The sequence below is a fragment of the Typopeltis vanoorti genome, chromosome 14 (assembly GCF_054136105.1).
Source record: "Typopeltis vanoorti isolate ZY-2024b chromosome 14, IOZ_Tvanoo_1.0, whole genome shotgun sequence".
NCBI classification, from domain to species: Eukaryota; Metazoa; Arthropoda; class Arachnida; order Uropygi; family Thelyphonidae; genus Typopeltis; species Typopeltis vanoorti.
Window position 1 is genome coordinate 25585812 of NC_143562.1, and position 18835 is coordinate 25604646.

General features: G+C 34.8%; 1 protein-coding gene across 1 annotated transcript in view; it reads left to right on the top strand.

Moving 5' to 3' along the window:
* The first annotated feature begins 90 nt into the window (after nt 1–90).
* The window catches only part of Caf1-105 (chromatin assembly factor 1, p105 subunit), an 88465-nt gene continuing 69720 nt past the window's right edge, over nt 91–18835 (top strand). The window contains exons 1-3 of the mRNA XM_090403880.1: nt 91–213; nt 8975–9080; nt 16922–16948. Coding sequence (XP_090260006.1) covers nt 91–213; nt 8975–9080; nt 16922–16948 — 256 coding nt within the window. The remainder of the gene's footprint in view (nt 214–8974; nt 9081–16921; nt 16949–18835) is intronic.

The following is an 18835-nucleotide window of genomic DNA, read 5'->3' on the forward strand; positions in this document are numbered from 1 at the left end:
TTGGAAGTAAAAATTACTTTTAAAAAAGGTCTTGAGGAAATTTGAGATTTAAAAACATTTTGGTAGTGTTTTTATTTGAGGGATATATAAATGAAATTATATATCCCTCAAATATCATGGCATGGCAGACTTCCAATTCTCAGTATTGATTTCCAAATCTGTAAAGGAACAGTGTATAGACTAGCCACAGGTGGAACGGACAACAATATTCTGGTTAGTATAAATTATGTATTGTAAATTATTGCAATTAAGTCTGCATAAAATTGGAAGTAAAAATTACTTTTAAAAAAGGTCTTGAGGAAATTTGAGATTTAAAAACATTTTGGTAGTGTAACAAAGCAAAATTCTTTTTTGGTAATTCAATTGTTTGCCTATTCTTTTGCTATTTCAACTTTACCAGATCATTTATTTTACAGAGAAACTCCTCAGTGTGTATGATAAATTTAGGAATTTGTAAAGTCCTTTCACTAATTATTGAACAAACTTTAAGTTTGTATCTTGCAAAACAAACAAATCACTTTATTATTAGTTTGTTTCTGGGCTGTAATACTCTAATCAGATCAGTGGTCTCCAACATTATACCAGTCTGGGGGGGGGGGGAGACTGTGGGATCAGTTAATGTTCATAATCCCATCTATAGCACAAGGAACCTTTCTTTTCAATTAAATGGTGAGTCAGCCATTCTCATATGCAGGTGGAGGCTTCACCCCAAAACAGGCAAACTGGCCAGAATACTTGCAATATACAGACATAGGACACTATGGGAATAAGCATTAACCACCCTATTCTGTTGGATTTGGTTTTGAATGGCTGCATAGTCAAGTGCAGGTCTGTGTGTGAGCATAAATCAGGAAGGTGTGATGAAAAGAAATATTCAGTGATGTCTGTTAGCAAAACATTTACAAAAAACTACTTAATATTCTTGTATAAACATTTCATTTAAGATAAACAATATTTAATATAATATGCAAATATAATATAATAATTTAAAATATTTATTACTAGAATATCACAGCTTTTTTATTGCTTCTGTTTCTCTTTTTTTTACTTTACATTTATTTACATCAGATATGCAGACAAAAATTTTAAAATAATTTTCAAAACTGAAAAGTTATTCTGAATAGCTTGACTTAACACCAACCAATTTGGTCATCAGACTACACCATTAAAAGTTTTTCCATTTCAGCAATAAGATTGTCACATTTACGGATAACTATAGTATTAACTAGTTTAACATTTTTCACTTTGCTAAGAACTTTGTAACAATTGTAACAACAGTAGTGCAGGGTAAGTTTAGCCTGTGGCCTATTGCAGTGTTCGATACACCATTGTCACTAAATTTAATAATTTTAATCTTAGCATGTAATGTAATTGGTTTACGCCTCTTATTCTTTTCAAGGGAAGCAACAACACCCTTTAAATTTTATCTGCCTACAACAATAAAATAAAATAATAGCTATAAAAGTTTCTAATTCACAATGAAACACCAAAACATACGGAGATGCAGTGAGCGACAATGTTGCAAACAAACGATTCATGAAAACTGTGTATCACGAAAAACAAATAAGTGAATGCAGTATTGTATAAATGGACACTGACCATAATTAGAAAGTGTCACGTGAACAGATTGTTATAAAACAAAGCTTAGTAAGGCAGGGTATTATTCTATTCAATATCTGCTGCTGTTTTTTTCCACAGACAGGACTGAGGTGGTCTAGGTAATGGAAAATCCAGAGATAATAGGCTTGGATGTCAGTTTTATATATATATATATATATACCGTATTTTCCGGTGTATAAGACACACTTTTTTTACCTTAAAAATTCATCTTAAAAATGGAGTGCATCTTATATAATGAAGGTAAAGATTGTTTCCTCTTTTCAAAGTCATACGCACTCCCTTTTATGTTCCAAGATCTTTGTAGGCGGTTAATAGTGCAATCAAATTGATGTGTGACTTTCACGTGACTTCTAGCACGTCATTGGCTAAGAACGGGAGTTCCTATTCAAGTTTCATAATATCTTATCCGAGTAATCAGTTACCGATGTTTATCAGTATTGAGTTGACGTGTTGAGATATTTTGTGTTCAGTTTGATATTTCCCCGTAGATTTTAGTGATGGAAAAAAACAGGCGACATTCATGTACTTCAAGTTACAAATTGCAGGTTGTAAAATATGCGGAAGAACATGGGAATAGGGAAGGTGAAAGACATTTTGGACCTCCGTCTACAGAAAAAATGATTAGAACTTGCCGTGGTCAGAAGGAGATTTTGTACAATTTGCGTAATGAAAAGCGTACGGAACGTGGAAAAATTGCGAAGTGGCCAGAACTAGAGACCGAAGTTTTGAAATAGGTGCAAGAAAATCAGCAAAATAGCATTGCCATTTCAACAAAAATGATTCGTACACATGCAGTCAAAGTAGCCTGTGAGGTTTTTTTCCAGAAAATTGTATTAAATTTCTTGGGTGCATCTTATACACCGGAATATACAGGTACATATCATCATCAAATTCCTGATATGTACCCTCAAGGGGTGTACAGGATATAATAGTACTACATGAAAAACTTACATCATTACTAACTTTCTATCTACAATTTTCTTGCAAATCAATTTGTTACCTGTCAAGACTCCAACTTTATCAGATCTTATATTTCTGTCTTCTAAGGCACTTTTTACTGTATCAATCCACCTATATCTTGGTCTTCCTCTGGGTCTTTTTTCCAGCCAAACTGGCAGAGAACACTTGTTTTGGTGATCTTTCCTTTCCCATTCTGATTAAATGATCAATACCACCTGTGATTAGTTCTGCTAACACATTCTCGGATGCTGACATTGCCAAGTTCTTTTGTAATATCCCCTTGTTTTTAATATGATATTGTCATTGATGCCATCTGTTCATGCACATAATCTTTCTTAGGATTGTAATAACTGTGGTCTCCAATCTTTGGTGAAGTGTTTTATTTCTAACCTAGCTCTCAGATCCATAAATTAAAATTGGTTTGAACACTGTCTTGTATACAGCTAATTTAGTGTTTTGACTAATTTTTCTCTTATTCCATATAAATTTATTCAGTTAATTTCCTACCATATCAGCTTTGTTGATTCTGTTGTCTATTTCCATATTTAATTTACCATCTTCACTAAAAATGGTACCTAAGTATGTGAAATGTTTTACTTGTTCTCTAGGTTCTCCATTTACAATGCAGTTGATATTTTCAATGCCTATTTTCATTGTCTTTGTCTTATTATTGTTGATTTTCATACCAAATTTATTAGAAGAATTATTTAATTTAGTCAGAGAATCTTGTAGACTTGTACTGGATTTATTTAGAAGTATAACATCATCTGCATAAAGTAAAGAGCCGAGATTAACATTTCCTATTTTGATATCGGTTTTAATACCAGTTTCCTTCATAATGTGATCCATATAGATAATAAATAATAGAGAGGATAATGTACATCCTTGTCTGACACCAGATTTAACATAAAATCATCATCCTGTACTTCCTTCAATTCTAACTGTTGATTTACAACTCAAATAAAGACTAATTATTGCTTGATATAATGTTCCGTTGACATCATACAACACTAGCTTTTCTTTTGGCACCTTGCCATTTGGTTTTTCCAGATCTACAAAACTTAAATTCAGATCTTTGTTATATTCCTGCAATTTCTCAACTATCTGTCATAAAGTGAATCCTGACAGCCTCTATTTGGCCTTAATCCAGCATGTTCTTTACCAAGCTTCCCTTCTACATTCCTTCTCAACTGTTTCTCAACTATACTTGCATAAATCTTACAAGGAACACTCAGTAAGGAAATACTTCTGTAATTCTCAATCCAGTTTTATTTCCCTTTTTATATATGGGTACTATGAGAGCTCTACTCCAATCATCTGGAATTCATCCCTGTGTCCAGGCCTTTTGAAGTATGCAGTGCAGCCACTGTAAGACTTTTATAACTCCATACTTGAGCATTTCTGGTCGAATATCATCTACTCCTGCTTTCTTTCCACATTTCAGGCTTTTGATGGCTTTTTCTACTTCAATTAGGGATATCTATTCCTAATTGCATGCCTGGTCAGTGTTTTTTTATCACTGTGCTGTCACTGATTGTTTCATTTAGCAATTTTTTAAAGTAATTACTCCATACATCAAGGATATCTTTTTCTCCAATTTTCATGTCACCTTTATCGTCTCTAATTCCTTTTACAGCACTCTTTCCTCCATTTCTGAGCATTTTCAACAACCTCCAGAATAATTTGCCACTTTCTTGATAATTATTTTCTATGTTCTTATCAAAGTCTTCCCATGACTTTTGTTTAGCTAGTTTTACACAATGTTTAGCTTTCTTGCATTTTCTGCCTTATCTAATGACTGAAAAAATTACTCCAGTTCTTCTTTACTTTAGATTTCTGTAGAACTGTAGGTACAAATAAGTCTCATTTCCAGTTTCACATTAACATTTTTCCCACATCGTTGTTATCGAAGTTGGCAATTTCAAGAGTTTGTTTAATATCATATATTGTAGTTACTCCCTTCTTTTTCTGATTGCCAAAGTAAATCATCTTTACCAATTATATATTTGGTTTAATCCTTTCTCCAAGTGTAAGCAAACTGAAGTATTATATGTTACTGAAGTATTTTCAGGACTGGGGCAACTCATGACAAAGGTTGTATAACTTCTCATCATTTGCCTTAGTATCCCATAATGCAAAGCATATCTTCTTGGGGGAAATGTATAATGCTGTGCATTAAGAGAAGGGTCACTACCCAGACTGGTTTCGACCTTTATTTGAGGTCTCATCAGTGGGAGCCAGATCCAGAGGTGGTGATACTAAAGTGGAAGTAATGGAGAAGTCATATTTTCATATACGAGTTACCAAAAGGTGTCACACCTTATTGTTAAAATTCTCTGGATTAGAGATAGTTGATGGAAGTTTTTTCACTTGGCTATGCTAAATTATATATTTGGTTTAATCCTTTATCCAAGTGTAAACCAAATATATAATTGGTAGCATAGCCAAGTGAAAAAACTTCCATAAATCATCTTTAGAAGGATAAAATCTGTTTTGGCCTTCTTAGTTCCAGTAACACTGCTTATGTTGAAATATCACTTGTCTCCTACTAGCTCCACTTCTGTTTCATTGATACTTTTTTAATGTTTATCTTCCATTCTTATGAGGTTGAATTTGTTCTAGGAGCTGACTTTTTAACAGTTCACTTTGGCCATAAGGAAATCAGCTACAACCTTCTATTATCATGTGGCATTGCAGTCACTATTATATGCAGTAGTGTTTTACCATCGTAATTATTATAGAATTTGTCTTTTTGTTTTTTTATGTAGTACTTCCTGTTGGGAAGTGTTGAATGTTTCTAATGTACAACAAAACATGATAATCAATTTGAACACCACATTTGTAGGAAGATTTTTTGCTTGGTTAGAAAGCATATTCATCCAGACACCATTTTATTACTTGTATATAGAAAAGATGAATTATGCTATCAAGATACCCTTCTTTATCTCCATGGATCTGTGTTCATTGATGTCACCTTAATAAAGGTTGAAACCAGTTTGTATGGTCTTTTCCTTAATGTATGTTATACATGCTGAGAGGAGTATGCAGTGCATTGTTGGATATAAAGAGCAACTTGCCTTTGTATATAAGCAGCCTACTTGTGTAGATATATTACACAAACTTTTATTAGCTTGTGCTTGTGTATAATAGGATGAAAACGAGAGTATACAGTTGCTTCACTGTAACAAACTTTTAAGGACCATAGGAATAGTTTATTTTTTGTTTTATATTTTTTTATTTTTGTTATATTGGATTGCAGGTTAAAAAAAGTAAATGATACTAGACAACAAATTGTATCCTTGTTTTAATCCTTTACCTAAATGTAAGCAAATAGAATTTTTGCACATGAAGTATCCTGTTGACTAATCAGTTTGCTTCTGTAGCCCATAATGCACAGCACACTTCCTTATGGATATGTATGTTGTTATGCATTATGGGGAAGGTTACTACTCAGACCTGTTTGACTTTTGTTAAGATCTCATTAGTGGGGTCTGGATTCAGGAAGATACTGAGGGTATATCAATGCAGAACCCACATTTTTAATAGGTACAAATAGTATTATCATATTACAGTAGATGCCGCTTATTGTGATCACTTTGGGGCAGTCGCTTTTCAATAACAATAAGCGGCTGATAAAAGATATAAAAAATTGCATCGTTTATTTCAGTTTATTATTATGAACATTGTTTAATTTAATTTATTGTTATAAACAACTTTTTAATAAGCAACTACATAAAATTTATTTTAAAAACTTATCTAGTGTTGTCTGTAGTAAATGTGGAAAGGGGGAACCTCATATGAAATAAATAAAAATTATTATTATTACCGTTATTACATGTTATGGAAGCAAGTCTCAGAGACTTGCTTCCATGACATTGCTACCAAATACAATGCATTAAGAAGGGAAATCTTTTTTGCAATTGCACTTGCATCACATTGGCCTTTTTATATTAAGTTCAGCTATAATTCTCGCATGAACTTCCTTGCGATAATAAGCTTTAAAAGCTCGTATGATGCCTTGGTCACATGGTTGAATTAACGATGTAGTGTTCTAAGGCAAGAAAATTACTTTGTTCTTTAACGATAAATTGTTTGTGTGCAGTGCAGTGTCTACTAACAAGAGAATTTTTCGCTTTAATTTAAGATCCCGCTTCACTAACCAATTGTTGAAAATGTCAATAGTCATTCAAGCATTTGCACTAGAACAATAGTCAACAGCCAAATTTTTACACCTTTAAAATACTGAGGATTTTTACTTTTTCCAATCACTAGGAGCTCTTGTTTCTCACCTTTCATATTAGCATAACAAAGAACTGTCACTTGCCTCTTTTGAAGATTGAAATCCTTTAGTAATGTACTTTCATTTTTAAACAAATAAGTATGCTCAGACATTGCACGAAAATAGAGTCCTGTTTTGTCTGCATTATAAATATCCTCGGGAGAATATTCAGCAATAATTTTGGTCACTCTGTGTTAATCCAAGCATCAGCTGATCCTTCACCACGAATACTCTTGTATGCAATATTCTCTCGCTTTTTCCACCTGTAAACCATCCATCCAACGGGCAAAGAAATTTTCTTTGCCCATTGTTTTTGCAAGTTCTTCTGCTTTTTGACGTATCAAAAGCCCATTAATCAAAGCATTATTTTCACGAACATTACTAAACCAAATGTTTAATGCTGATTCAACTTGAGTATCCTTACTAGATCAGGGCTCTCTTCCGATCCATGTTCTTATTAGTAAGAGCTGAAGTTTCAATGTTTGATCTGTTTTTTAAGATCTTACACAAGAGTGGTTGTGAAATTTTTAAATGCACAGCCACACTACGCTAACTCATTTTGGGCAAGTTATAGCACTCCAAAATTCTTTGCTTTTCTCGAAAAGATAAAGCTTTCTGCTTTTTACTTGCTTCTGCCATAATGCTAAGGGCAGTTTTAATGAGCACTTAAAGTCAAATCCACTTACTGAAAGAACACCAAAATAAGCTCAAAAAATCACAATTACACTCTATTTATACCCCCCCACACACACACACACACATACCCTGCATTTGCCTGGAAGATATAAGATTTACGGAAGAATAAGATTAAAGGAAGATTAACAAAAAAGTCCGATTTAGACAAATTTTCAAATTGTCAAATTTTCTTCTGATTAACCCTTATTTCTTAGAATTCTGAGATGCAAAAGACTAAACATTCGAGGATTTTGATAACCGGAACTTTGATTATAATAGACGGATTATTTTTAATTCATTTTAAATGATGTGTTTTGGGACCGACTGATTTTGATAACAATATCTGATTGATAATATTATCCATGCAATAATCGGATTCTACTGTATTAAAATATCCTGGATCAGAGATAGTTGTAGAAAGTTTTTCCTGCTAAAACTTTTCCTGCAAAGTAAAGTCATGAAGATACTTCAGAATTAAGCAAACTTGGTTTGCTCATGGCTTCTGCTTGGGTAAAGGATTAACACAAGAATAAATTTCTTGTCTGTTATAATTCACTTTGTAACCAAGTGGAAACATTTTCTACAACTATCTGTGATTCAGAGTATATTAATAATTAGCACCATATACTGCTTGTATATAGTTTATGCTCAGCATCTTTCTAGATAGTGATCCTTCCCATAGCACTATACACGTCCATAAGGAAGTTTGCTGTGCTGTAAGCTAACAAGGCAAATGTGAAGTCAGCAACCTCTATATACAAGTAGCCCAGTTGTGAAGAAACTTGATTTACAAACTTTGTTTATGCTTGAGATTAAAACAATAATATAATTCCTTGTCTGTTATAATTTAATTTATATTGGATAGCTTGCAATAGTGAATTTCCTTTAAAATAACATTCTCAACGACTTTGCTTGTAATGTATAGTAAGTTTGTTATAATAGCATAGCAAGAGTTGATTAATTTCTTGTCAAGTATTAAACAGGTGGAGTTTAAAATTGAACATCACATTTAATGGACCTGTTCATGATACACTGAATGTGTGGTGTGTATTGGTGATAATTTAAAATTATGGCTAAAACATATTTTATGCATAATTCCTATCTTCTTATGCTAGAAAGAAGTGCATAATATTCAAACCTTCTATCAAAACTATTGTTCTGTGACTCCATTCTCTGTATTTCTGAATTTTTGGTAAAAGGAAATTGTTTAGATACAAAATTGACCATCCTTTGTGAGGGATTATAAAAGAATTTAATTCCTTTTAGTACAGGCTTATGAATTGCACTAAAGAAAATTAATGAAATAGTTATATTTAATATATTGCATAAAAATGGAATGTCTTTGAATTTATAAATAGTGGGGCTATTTATTTGCTTTTTCTTTAATTTGCAATAGAAATTTTTAATACCACCTGCTAAATAACAAATACTTCTACACAGATATGGCTAGCATCTCTGAGTTCTAACAGTGCTTTTGGCCTTGAATTTGCATCTGAACTTAACAGACATAATAAACCAGTAAATGTTGTGAGATTTTCACCGAATGGTAAGTTAAGTTAATGCAGTAAATTTTCATTAATTCTTGAGCACCAGTTATTAATAAAACTTAAATAGAATATTGTTAATATGAAGCTAAGTAACAATGCAAATTTAACATGTACATTCCAGGAATTTGATGCTGAGGTCAAAGCTGTATAACTGAGAGGAAACCTCCACATAGCTTTTAAAGGAATGTGGAGAACTGACCAGGAATTCTGACCTAATGTCCAATCCTCACCTTCTCGTGGTGCACCCAGTTAGGTATCTACCTGGATACTGAACGAACGAGGATGGGCTGGCAATTTGGGATTTAGCCGACCAAATTGTATTCTTATTGGCTTAAACCACAATATCAAACGATGGTACAACATGATAGAATTTAATGCTGGCTGGGGCGTTGCCCGGTTAAACAAGGTCCCATTGTTTTCACCAGGGAACAGTTCAGAAAATCCACGAGTGATTGTTGAGAAACAAATGTATCCACAACATGTCACTGTTTGGTGCGGATTTTGGGCTGGAGGCATCATCGGTCCATTCTTCTTCGAAAATGCGGCTGGTAAGGCAATAACAATTAATGGTGCTCGCTATCGTGACATGAAAATCCAGTTTTTTGTGCCTAAATTGCAAGATATGGATGTGGACGACATGTGGTTTCAACAAGACGGTGCCACATGCCATACAGCCCGAGAAACAATTCAATTACTGCATGAGTCATTTCCTGGTCGTGTAATTTCCTGTTTTGGTGATCAGAATCGGCTGCCCAGATCATGTGACTTAACACCGTTGGACTTTTTTCTTTGGGGGTTTTTTGAAGTCTAAGGTTTATACCAACAAGCCCATGACCACCCATGCCTTGAAGGAGGAAATTGAGCGCTGTATCAATGAAATTCAGCCACATTTATGCAAAACGGTCATGGAAAATTTCGACAAAAGAGTGCGTATGTGCCAGCAAAGCTGTGGAGGCCATTTACCCGATATGCTATTCCATGCATAACTCTATACTGTATACTTTATGAATCAATAAGAAATTACAATTTTTAATTAAAAACCTGTGTTTTCTATCAAAATTACTTCTTGCATGAATTTTGGGACACCCTGTATATATCTGTATATTAATAATAATGCTGCAGCAATAAATAAATAGTTACCATTGAAAACCTTTATTCTATTATCATACCTTAATCAATTATCCTTACTATTAACTACACATATATCAACATTAATCTTACATTTGAGTTACCGAACATTTTTTGCTGTTGTTCAAGTAGTAGAGTGAAATGTAAAATTGTAGCAGTCAGAATTCTTTATATACTAGTTACCATGAAATGTCCTTTCAATCAGGAATTAAAACTACACAGATTTTGTAACTGTGTGGTTTGTATCAAATAACAGTTTAGAAAAACTTATGGTTAAAGTAACTTTTTCAAACAAAATATTGTTACCCACACAGACTTCATAACTTCTAATTAAACAAATATCATCATCATTCTTTCAGGAATTTATGTCCACTGGGCCTGTTCTGGCCACATTCCATCTTTTCCTTGGTCAGCTCTGTCTTCCAACTAGGTGGTATCGGAGTACCGTCCATTCTTTCAACATACATGTGGGAAGGCTTATGTGTTCGTTGTACATGTCGATTAATTTTAACGGTATAGATGAGAACACAGACTGATAAGAAAATAAATATTTATTAACTTATTGCTGATATTTCACTGGTATTCCATCCAGTATCTTCAGAGCACAAAAACAGTTCGCCACAGTATACGAGACAACAACAGTCTGGTATAACAACGGGACTAGTTTGAACAATTGTAACATGCAACACAAAGGCTAAAGTCAAAAACACAGACGAAAAAAAAAAAAAAAAACAGAGAGAGAGAAAGCAGGTTATTATTGTGGCTTCCCGCTACAGATTTTATAGTTTTCCAGTCATTATAATTTTTGAGAAAGGGTGGCCAGCTATATTTGAGTTCGTTGACCGAGATGCTTTAGAAACTCAGGGAGGATAGCATCCACTCCTGCAGCCTTGCCATTCTTGGTGAGTTTTAAGGCTTCCTGTACCTCTTCCTGAGATACTTGGTGTACAAGTTCAGGAAGCTTGGGGCCGGTCTTCAGGATTTGTCTGATGGAAGATTGCACAGTAATTTTCCTGATAGAGCTGGGACGTATCTTGGAGATTTTCAGTAAATGATTAGCCATTTGATCAAGAGTTATCTCTGTTGTTTTGTGTGATGTTGGTTCTGCCCCACCTAATTTTCTCAGAAGTGACCAGCTTTTCCAGCTAGATATGGTGAAATCAAGTTCATGGATGGTTGATATCCATCTTTCCTTTCTGTTTTTATCCAGCGTTGCTATGAGCTCCTTAGCAACAGTTGGGTCTTCATTCTCTTCATATTTGGCTAAAAGTTCCTCAGTTTCCCTATTCCATCATGGTATGTATTGTTTTCTGTAGCCTCTAGGAATAGAGGCTTTGGCTGCAGTTTTGATTAGTTTAACAAATCTGGGATAGCAGTTAGGCGTGGGTGGAATTGCTGTAATGGTTCGCTCGATTTGTTTCTCAAATGCATTCCAGTTGGACCTGCAAAGATTCCATCTAGCGATTGGTGTTCCTCTGATGACTGGGATTAATGTGCCTGTCTCTATTAGAGTAGGGCAATGCTGACTATTAGGGAATCTGTTGAGGATGGTTCTGGTTGTTGGCAGAGGATGGTCTTCAGATTTTTTAGAGGCTGTGCACAGATCTGGGGTATAGGTTCTGTTCCATCTGGCTGAGTGGAGAATGCCTTCTTCTTGGCATCGTAAACCAAATAGATGTTATATGTATTCATCCAACAAGATTATTGACGTCCCGGTTGTTAGAGGAATAGCCCCACATGGTGCGATGAGAGTTGAAGTCACCAACATAGATGGCAGGGTGCAGTGGTGGCTGGTCTATCTGATCAAGCCAGGATTGCGATGGAGGTTTGTAGACATTGAAAATGGTGGTATTATGAACTTTAAATCCTATGGAGTACACTGCATCAGGTTACACATTGGGTTAAGTCCTTGAGGCCAGGTGCTTGGGATGGCAGCTATAAGACACGAGAATTAGGCCTAGGATCTTTAGTCTATTGAGCACTGTGTCAGGCACATTGGTTTCCTGGAGAGCCAGGATGTCAATTTCTTTGTCTTTGGCTATTTTTTCGATGACTTTGGCTTTGGATATAGATAGTCCTTCTGTGTTTAAGGAACATATCTTGAGAGATTGTTGTTTAGTGGACTGTAACTTATTTTTTGAAGCTTGCCCTCCACTCAAAAAAGCAATGCGATCCTTGTTATTCCTGGTGAAGATCGATCTGTCATGGAGCTTTTTAAATTTTGTAATTATCATAGTTGATGCAAGTGGTCCAGGAGGTTTGGTACCTTTGGATGTGTTGTTTGAGACATTAGCTTCATGTTATTTGTGCTTCATCTCTGGGGCTTCTTTTGTCTGAAGCACCAGCAATGTACCACAGGGTTACAATACTGGCGGAGGGGAACCATGGGAAGGCTGTCTCAGTCCCCCCTTCTACGTTTATTAGCCATCATTGATTACTGTGAGAATTGCTTGCATTTGTCTCATGGACAAGTTTGTGGCTTCTTGACTGGAATTGGATTTATATGGTGCAGCCAATTCTTTTCCAGAACCATCTTAGTTTGCTCATGTATCTTGAGTACTTGTTCATCTGTACTGGGAGTTCCTAGACTAGGTACTCCCAGTTCAGAATCTATCATTCACTCCTGCTTTGTTGGCAATGGTTAAAGTAAGGAAAGAAAAGGGGGAAAAAAAGGATACTTACCTATATCTGTAAATTGGAGAGATGATGGAATGTTGAATCATGATCCAGAATTCAAAAACTAATCCAAGAGGTTGCTGTATAAGTAAAGAACCTCTCTAAAAATTAGACGATTCCCCAGACCACTCCCAACAAGTGACTGAAGGATCATCCAACTCAGCAGTGGTTCCACTCAGTGATAGGCTCACCCTACCGCTGAGCAAAACCACCCATATTCCAGGGGGAAGCATTGACCGACACGGCCCTGATAGAAGCCATGCTGGAAAACACTAACCCTCAGAGACTCATATTGCTCCTCTGAAGCAGAAGCCTTAAGAGAGAGACTCACGATACAGTACGATGTGAAGTGAATAACCACAGATTGGATACCAACAGTTGAAGCAATGCAGAAGTCCTGTTTTCCATATACAAGTAGTGAAAAGGTTTACAATCTTATTATTAAAATACTCTGTATTAGAGTTTTTGAAAGTTTTTTCACTTGGTTATAAATAGAGTTAAAGATACTGACAAATTCTTGTTTTTAAGATATTATATTCCTTTATCCAAGTATAAGTAAACAAAGTTCATGTGTGAAGCATCCTTACAACCAGGCTACTTGTATATAGAGATTAATGACTTCACATTAATTAAGGAAAAAAAAAAAACTTTCGACAGTGACATTAATCATTTTGCACCTGCATTTTCTTTTGGTTTTAGTTAGTACAAAATACAGTTTGTTGACTGAATCCCAAAATGTTAGCCCATTCTTGTTCTATGATTTTGTTAGAGATCCCATCTCAGCATGGTGCATTTCTGTTCTTAAGCTTTGCAAGAATTTCTTGCACCTCATCGGGATAATGTCAGTTGGATGGGGTTTTGTTCTGCGCATTTCACTGTGTGATGTACCAGGCATGTATTTTATTGATAATGTCCTGAATCTCTTTGGATTGTGTAGTTTGTACTGCATTGCTTCTCTAAGCTGTTGCCAAAAACTTCAGCTATATCTGCATCAAAGTATACCAGACCATATTTGTTGGTTGTAGGGATTTATAGTATATGCATAGAGCTTTCATCATTTCCCATAGCATTTGGTCCTCTCTGTTTCAGGATTGAAGTTTCATCTCTCACTACTGACTCTGATTGTCTTACGTACATAGTGAAAACTACATTTGTTGTCTTGTTCAGCTGTTGATATTCTGAGACCAATATTCTGGTATTGACAGCTAACTCTGTTCTCTTCATGAATGAGATTTTTAATCCCATCCAAGAGTTTTTTGGAGTTCGTGTGTGGGTTAGTCAGCAGAGGCAGCTGCTAAAGCAGTTATCTGCTTTTCCAAGCTTGAAATTGAGTTACAGAGTTTTTTCTTTTAAGTCAGTGGTTGTGCCAATGGCATTTTGTGTGGAGTGATTGTTAGTTTTGTCCAGTCACCAGCTGGGAACTTAGCTAGGAAAATACTGGGATATTTTTGTATTCTTAGTGCAATTGGAGCTAAACTGAGTTGTGTTCAGAGCTGAGGTTGTTCACTGCACTAATTTGGTATCAGTATGATATTTTAAAGTTTCTCCATTTCAAGGTTGTAAGACGTTCTGCTGCATTATAGTATGGTATGTTTACTCTGGAAGTCCTAGGATCTGCTGGGGATTCTACTATTTCAGTGTGTAGTTTTGCTGTTCTAGACTGTGTGTTTGATGTTCATGCTTTTTTTCAACTAGTGCTGCTTGGTTTATATTTAGAGTTTCAGTTATGGTCCATTTCTGGTAACTGTTTGGAGAATTATATGCAGAGTATATTTTCAGGGGACCAGCATTTGTGGTTTGGACCTCCACTACTGTGATTTCTGTGTTGGCAGTAATGGGATTTTCAATTTCATTGTGTTCTATATTGATATTGACAATGATGGCTTCCCTTAAGTTGGGTTGTCAGCTGGGCAGAGGTGCATCTCATTTACCAAGATTACCTCAGCACTGGAGTGCGACATTGAACATTCTTGTAGTTCACACATTTTGTTTCCTAGACCATGATGGTTAACACATGCAGGTGGCCTAACATCTCTACAAAATGCTAACCATCAATTATGTAGTGAGAATTTGCTTGTGTATACCTTGCAAACATGTTTCCTTAGTCATGAGTGCTGTGGTTCAGGTTTTCTATTATTATTATTATGTAACACTTCCAGGGAGTCCAAAGACTCATCTAGGGAGGGCACCTACTCTACAACTCTCCATCTCCACCAACCGCAATTACCTTCATCGTCTACATCAGCGCCATCTACCGCCGACCACCGTCACTATTATTTTCACAGACAATCACAAACATCCATGCCCACTGAGGGATTTGTACCTGCAGCCTTTTGGCTGGAGAACAGATACACTAACCACTCGGTCAACCAGGCTGGCATTTTTCTGCTGATTTTGATGGTGCCACCATCACCTTCTTCACCTGTTATGTTTAAGTGGTTTGGCATGTCTTTGGGGGAATATTTTGCATATGCTGATTTTTGATAGAAATTGCTCGTATCGTACCATAATAGGCTCCCCCCCCCCTCCCTTCCTTACAGTACATTCATATTGTACTATGCATAGTTTAAGTTTGCGTAAGCTAGAGACCCTGCTTTAGAAAGTGGACATGATATTTTTCAAGCCATTTTCAGGCCTCTGTTAAACAGGGTGGTAGTCTCACACTGCAGTGAAATCTACCACCGGAAGACATTCATAAAATATCCATTCTCCTAGTGGGATTTGAACATGCAGCTTTCAGGTTGTAGAGCAGATATACTCCATAAGCAGTATGCTTGGCCAACAGTGTGGCATATTTTTCATTCAGTAAGAAACATGGAGAAAACAGCTTTTTTGACTATCCACAACAAACGGAATTCTGTACTTATATTTTTCGTTAGAAAAATAATTTACAGGAATTTAAAATTGTATGTAAATTCTTAAAAAAATTCTACATTAATGCCAAAAGACATATTTAAGCAATATACACCATGGTATGTTGTCTCAAATGCATGTTTTGGCAATATCTGTCTATTTGCACCTATGTGCTTTTATATAAAATGAGTGTCCCAGCAGTTCTGGTTTTAAAATTAATATTTAAAAGATAGTTTTTTTTTTTTTTTTTTTTTTTAAATTACAGTCTGCAAGGCAAGGCCTAATGATTTAGAGTCCACAGAAATAAGGACAATAGAGGAAAAACTGAATAAAATGTGCATAGATTTAATTAGGTAATTTTATGTGTCTAGTAATTTTCTACATTACACTACAGTTCCATGTATGGAACCGTTTGCTCAAAAGAATTTATCAAATACAGAACACATGTAAAGCAGAATTATAGGAAAAAAGTTGCAATGGAAATACTGAAACTAGGTCACAAGTAAGGTAAGTGACGGTCTTTTAAATAGTTTGAAATATTTAAACCTTGCTGATAAATGAATTTGATAACTTAACATTTTAAAATGTCTGATTTTCAGTTGAGTTAAAATATTAAATGAATGTGTAAATTATCCTAAACCACTGATAACCTAGTACTAAGCTTGTTGGAACACGTGCAGCTACTGCGCAACATCCCTTCACAGTGCACCTTGAAACCCACAGAACAAGTTTCTTTTCCTCCTCCTTCATCCCTGCAACTGCTATATTGTGGAACAGTCTTCCCCCTGCTGTGTTTCTCAAGGACTACAATATACAGTTTTTAAATCAAATGTAAACAAGTTCCTCCTTTTCCAATCCATATACTGTACTAATGTACTATAAGTTGATCAACCAACCTCTCGTGTATAGGCTCAGCATAAAAAAAAAAAAAAAAAAACTCATAATACCATTCAAGTACAGAGTAAGAATTAGTGGTTGCTAATTACTCTCACTATATTTGTTTCTTCTTTTTTTTTTAAATTGATTCTAACATGTCACTAAACAAAATAATAAATATGGCACAATTCACTAGTTAAATAAGCGTCTTTTATTTAACTATTCATTCTTAATAAGCATAATTTGTGTGTGCGCGTGTAGTAATTACATTGCACGGTTTATATTAATCTTTTTTTTTTTTTTTTAGGAGAAATATTGGCTTCAGGAGATGATGGTAATTATCTTTTATATTATCTTTAATCATATTCATTGAATTTATTAATACATTCATAATAAGTAATATTTATTAAGTTGATATTTTATTCAATGGTACACATTGTTTTTTTTTTTGCATCTTTTTTTTATTTATACAGTTAACTTTCATTATAACGAACTTGGTTATTTTGCTGTAGTGCAAAGCTTTGGTCTGGTTCTTTTTGATAGTTTGTTATAGTTATAATGTTATTTTCTGTAGTAATAATTGACTTGATCCGTTTCCATTACAGTTCACTTTCTGACATTAGGGAAATTAACACATTAGTTGTAAAACTGCTAACTTAGATTATCATCCATCTTGGGTCTTATATAGGGTGGATCATGAGACTATCTGTTAGTTATCATAGAAATTATCTCAATTTTTATGACAACCTTACCTATGAAACTTCTGAACATATAGCACTTCACAACAGTTGGTGGGATAGGGATTAAATAATGTGGGAACTGCATTAGCGACTGAACCTGGTAATTCTTCCAGCCATTCAGACTTTCACAATCATTTTTGCTATAGTGGGATTTGAATGCGTAACCTGTAGATTGGAAAGTCTAAGAATAATTAAATTGATTTTAACTTCCAGTATTTCATGTGTACCACCAAGGTATCATCAGAGAGCATAGTCGGATTGTAAAAAAAAAGACTGATTGTAGAATCCTTGAGTCCTAAGTGGAGCCTTCTTATTATTAACCTATTATTTGTGTTTTTTTACGAAAGTGAAAAAAAAAATAGGTTCACATTTGATCATCATCATCAGTGAATCAAATATTGGAATTAATACTTTCTGATAAAAGTTAGCAAGGATTATTTCAATTCTTGAGAGCAGTTCGGTTGCATAAAGTGGAGAATTATAGAGTAATAAGTCTTCTTAGTATTGTAGATAAAGTAATGGAAAATTTGATTACAAATTGCACCCAGGATATTCTTGAAGGATCATGTGTAGAGCACAGCATGGTTTTGTTAAGGGGTGGGTGGGAAGACCAGTCATGACAAATATGCTTCACCTATTATAATGAAGTCACAAGGAAATAGACCAGGGTAATGATCTGATTTATTTGAATTTTAGCAAAAAAGCTTTGATAGTAGTTCACATAACTTACTGAGTAAAATGTGCCAATAGGTAATGATGATGACCTAGTGAGATGGGTCATCATCATCATCTACAACCAAAGAGCCAAGTTGTTAGGAGTGAGGGGTTCCTCAGGTTTGGTGTTATGGTCATCGTTGTTATTTAATATATTCATAAATGATCTAGGATGAAATATTAAGAACAAAATTGTTCTCTTTGCTGATAATGTGAAGCTGGGTAACATAGCCAACCTCAGTTTTACAGGATATAAAAAAATATGGAAGAGTAGAAAGCAAAATAGTTCAGAAAAAGTTTATGAATATGAGGATTTGGATGGATAGGAGATTTAAGTTCATGAATCACATTAGGAAGACAAATAGTGAGGATTGTAGGTTTAATTTAATTCAGAAGAGTATGGATTTAATTTAAAACTCGCAATCCTCACTTGCCAGCCTGGTTGGCTGAATGGTTAGTGTATCGGCTCTGCAACCAACAGGCTATGAGTTCAAATCCTGTTATAGTTGTGAATGTTTGTGATTGTCTTTAGGTAGGAGATGAATTTCATCGTCTGGTGCAAGACCATATCTCACTTATTGGGAGATGGCTTGTAAAAGTTCCATGTTTGTCTCTAGAGCAGAGTTTCCAAATTTTGTAATAATGGATAAAAAAAATAATAATAATAGAAGAAATTCCTTAGCCTACTCACAGGACTAATATGCTATAGGTTTATAATCTTTTGTGGGTGGAAGTCACACACAAAAAATTTTCCCTGATAGAAGTCA